The following is a 3,289-nucleotide window of genomic DNA, read 5'->3' as shown; positions in this document are numbered from 1 at the left end:
GACGTCCCCGCAGACTGTCTAAAACCTGGACGTAGTCTCTGTGACGTCCCCACAGACTGTCTAAAACCTGGACGTAGTTTCCGTGACGTCCCCGCAGACTGTCTAAAACCTGGACGTAGTCTCTGAGACGTCCCCACGGACTGTCTAAAACCTGGACGTAGTTTCCGTGACGTGGTCTGACTGGACGTAGTTTGTGTCCTCCATCTTCATCACCTGAACCTTCTTCTTCTTCTTCAGGAAAACGATGCTTCGCGCTCACACCTCCGCCCACCAGAGGGAGCTGGTCAGGTCCGGTCTGGATGCATTCCTTTTGGCCGGAGACGTTTACAGGCGGGACGAGATCGACGCCAGTCACTACCCCGTCTTCCACCAGATGGAAGGAGTCCGACTGTTCTCCAACATCGAGGTAGGACATGAGGTTATGTTACATGGAGGCGTGTTGAGCTGTGATGTGTTGGCGTGATGTCAGAGCGTGTTCTTGGCGTGGTCTTGGCGTGTAGTTGTTCTCGAAGGTGCAGAATGGCGAGGAGCTGTCTCTGTTCGAGGGCGGAGGGCGGAGGACGCCTCAGAAACAGGAAACACACAGTCTGGAGGCCGTCAAGCTGCTGGAGTTCAACCTGAAACACACTCTGACTCGACTCGTCACTCACCTGTTCGGAGCAGGTGAGACTGCCAACCGCCAGGAAGTGACATCATGATGTGTCTCCATGTTAATCAGTGACTTCACTAAAATGGACTCCTCGTCTCCTCTCCTCTCCTCATCTCCTCTCCTCTCCTCATCTCCTCTTCTCTTCTCTTCTTCTTTTTCCTCCTGTCCTGTCTCCTCTCTCCTCTCCTTGTCTCCTTCTCTCCTCTCTTTGTCTCCTCTCCTTGTCTCCTTCTCTTCTCTCCTTGTCTCCTCTCCTTGTCTCCTTCTCTCCTCTCTTTGTCTCCTCTCCTTGTCTCCTTCTCTTCTCTCCTTGTCTCCTCTCCTTGTCTCCTTCTCTTCTCTCCTTGTCTCCTCTCCTTGTCTCCTTCTCTTCTCTCCTTGTCTCCTCTCCTTGTCTCCTTCTCTTCTCTCCTTGTCTCCTCTCCTTGTCTCCTTCTCTCCTCTCCTTGTCTCCTCTCCTTGTCTCCTTCTCTTCTCTCCTTGTCTCCTCTCCTTGTCTCCTTCTCTTCTCTCCTTCTCTCCTCTCTTTGTCTCCTTGTCTCCTTCTCTCCTCTCTTTGTCTCCTTGTCTCCTTCTCTCCTCTCTTTGTCTCCTTGTCTCCTCAGACCTTGAGGTCCGGTGGGTCGACTGTTACTTCCCCTTCACTCATCCGTCCTTTGAGATGGAGGTGCGTTTCCAAGGCGACTGGATGGAGGTGCTGGGCTGTGGAGTGATGGAGCAGGAGCTGCTGAACTCAGGTTAGAGCGCGCACACACACACACACACACACACACACACACACACACACACACGCTCGGTGCAGTGCATCCTGGGAGTTTGAGTCCCCTGTCGTCTGTTCCGGAGCTTTTAACCGGATCGCATGATCTTCATCAGCGGGTGAAGTTTACCTGGTTGTCATGGAGACGACAAGGAAGTGTGTTCTTAAAGGGACAGCGCGGGGAGCTTTAGTTTGTTTGGAACGTTCTGTCAACGCTACAGAAACATTGGGTAACTGTTGAGTATGAGAAGGTTGTCTGAGCGTTGTCTGAGCGTTAGTTATTGGTTTGAATGATGTAGTTAGCGTACTGCTGGTTCTGACCAACGTGACAGTTCCTCCCCTGCCAGAGGGGGGAGCTGCAGGTCAGAGCAGGACGCTCTCACTGCTCACCTGTCTCTACCTCTGCAGGTGTGTGTGTGTGTGTGTGTGTCTGAGTGTGTGTGTGTGTGTGTGGGATACTCATGCTGGTGACAGTTAGCATGAGAGAGAGACGTGTTGTCAGTGTCTCTCTGCCCTTGGCACTGCAGCAATGCTCCTGACACGCTGTGGAGACACCATGCCACACACACACACACACACACACACACACACACACACACACACACACACACACGTGCACTAACACACACACACACACATGCACTAACACACACACACACATGCACACGCCTGCTTCACTCCCTCTTCACACTCTCCTCCTCCTCTTCGTATCCACTGCGGCAGTGTAGCTCCGTTACCTTGGAAACCACTCATTCACACATTCACACACACACACACACATACACACGCACACACACACACACACTAATTTTTCTGGAGCACAGAGCCGGAGAGAAGGAGGCAAGGGAGCGAGAAAGGAAGGAAGAAAAGAAAAGAGACATATTAGGATGGAGGAAAGATGAAACAAGTGTGTGTGTGTGTGTGTGTGTCTTTGTGTGCGTGTGTGTGCGTGTGTGTGTGTGTGTGTGTGTGTGTGTGTGTGTGTGTGTGTGTCTCTGTGTGTGTGTGTGTGTGAGTGTGTGTTATTTAACAGTGTGAAAGCGTGGCAGCCGTCTGTGTTGCCTGCGGCCCGACATGATGAGGGAGAGTTAATGAGGGAATAAGGGATGAGGAAGGGAGGGAAGGAAAGAAGGAGTGTGTGTGTGTGTGTGTGTGTGTGTGTGTGTGTGTGTGTGTGTGTGTGTGTGTGTGTGTGTGTGTGTGTCCGTGTCCCAGGGGTTTTCCCTCCAGTGTCTGCAGGCAGCATATGGGACTTGGCTCTAATGACCACACCTCCACGCCAAAACCTGATTTACACACACACACACACACACACACACACACACACACACACAAACACTCCTGTCCCATGGGGTGTGTGTGTGTGTCGAGGGCGTAGGCTGAAATCTGATTAAAGTCATGTTGGCGACAATTAACAGCCTCAACCCTGTGTGTGTGTGTGTGTGTGTGTGTGTGTGTGTGTGTGTGTGGAGGGTTCAGGTGCTCTCGCCTTGTTAAGACCCGCCCCCTCCTGACCTCTGACCTCACTGCTGATTGACAGCTCCATCATCCTTCCTTCCTCTCCTCAACCTGTAGCTGTCAATCATCCACCTCTCACTCCTTCATTCATCCTTTAATCCCTCACTCCCAGTGAGGCCAGTAACTGGTGGACAGCTGGTACACACACACACACACACACACACACATCGGGGTAGACAGCTGTGTGTGTGTGTGTCTGCGTGTGTGTGTGTGTGTGTGTGTGTGTGTGTGTGTGTGTGTGTCTCTGGGGTTTGCGAAGGGCAGAACAAACATTTGTTTGTGCAGCGATCCATCTCAGCCCGACTGTTCCTCCATAACAAACAGACCAGAGGAGGAGAGGAGGAGGAAGAGGAGGAGGAGAGGAG

General features: G+C 52.2%; 1 protein-coding gene across 3 annotated transcripts in view; it reads left to right on the top strand.

The window, feature by feature from the left end:
- Positions 1-3,289, top strand: part of fars2 (phenylalanyl-tRNA synthetase 2, mitochondrial) — an 82,538-nt gene that overhangs the window by 30,118 nt on the left and 49,131 nt on the right. For all 3 annotated transcript variants that reach the window (XM_027274462.1, XM_019270046.2, XM_019270047.2), the window contains 3 exons: positions 238-406; positions 501-663; positions 1,255-1,386. In XM_027274462.1, the coding sequence (XP_027130263.1) occupies positions 238-406; positions 501-663; positions 1,255-1,386 (464 nt within the window). The remainder of the gene's footprint in view (positions 1-237; positions 407-500; positions 664-1,254; positions 1,387-3,289) is intronic.

This window comes from Larimichthys crocea, chromosome XXIII, assembly GCF_000972845.2.
Source record: "Larimichthys crocea isolate SSNF chromosome XXIII, L_crocea_2.0, whole genome shotgun sequence".
NCBI classification, from domain to species: domain Eukaryota; kingdom Metazoa; phylum Chordata; class Actinopteri; family Sciaenidae; genus Larimichthys; species Larimichthys crocea.
The sequence above is the reverse complement of the archived record's forward strand: the minus strand, read 5'-3'. Positions and strand labels throughout refer to the sequence as shown.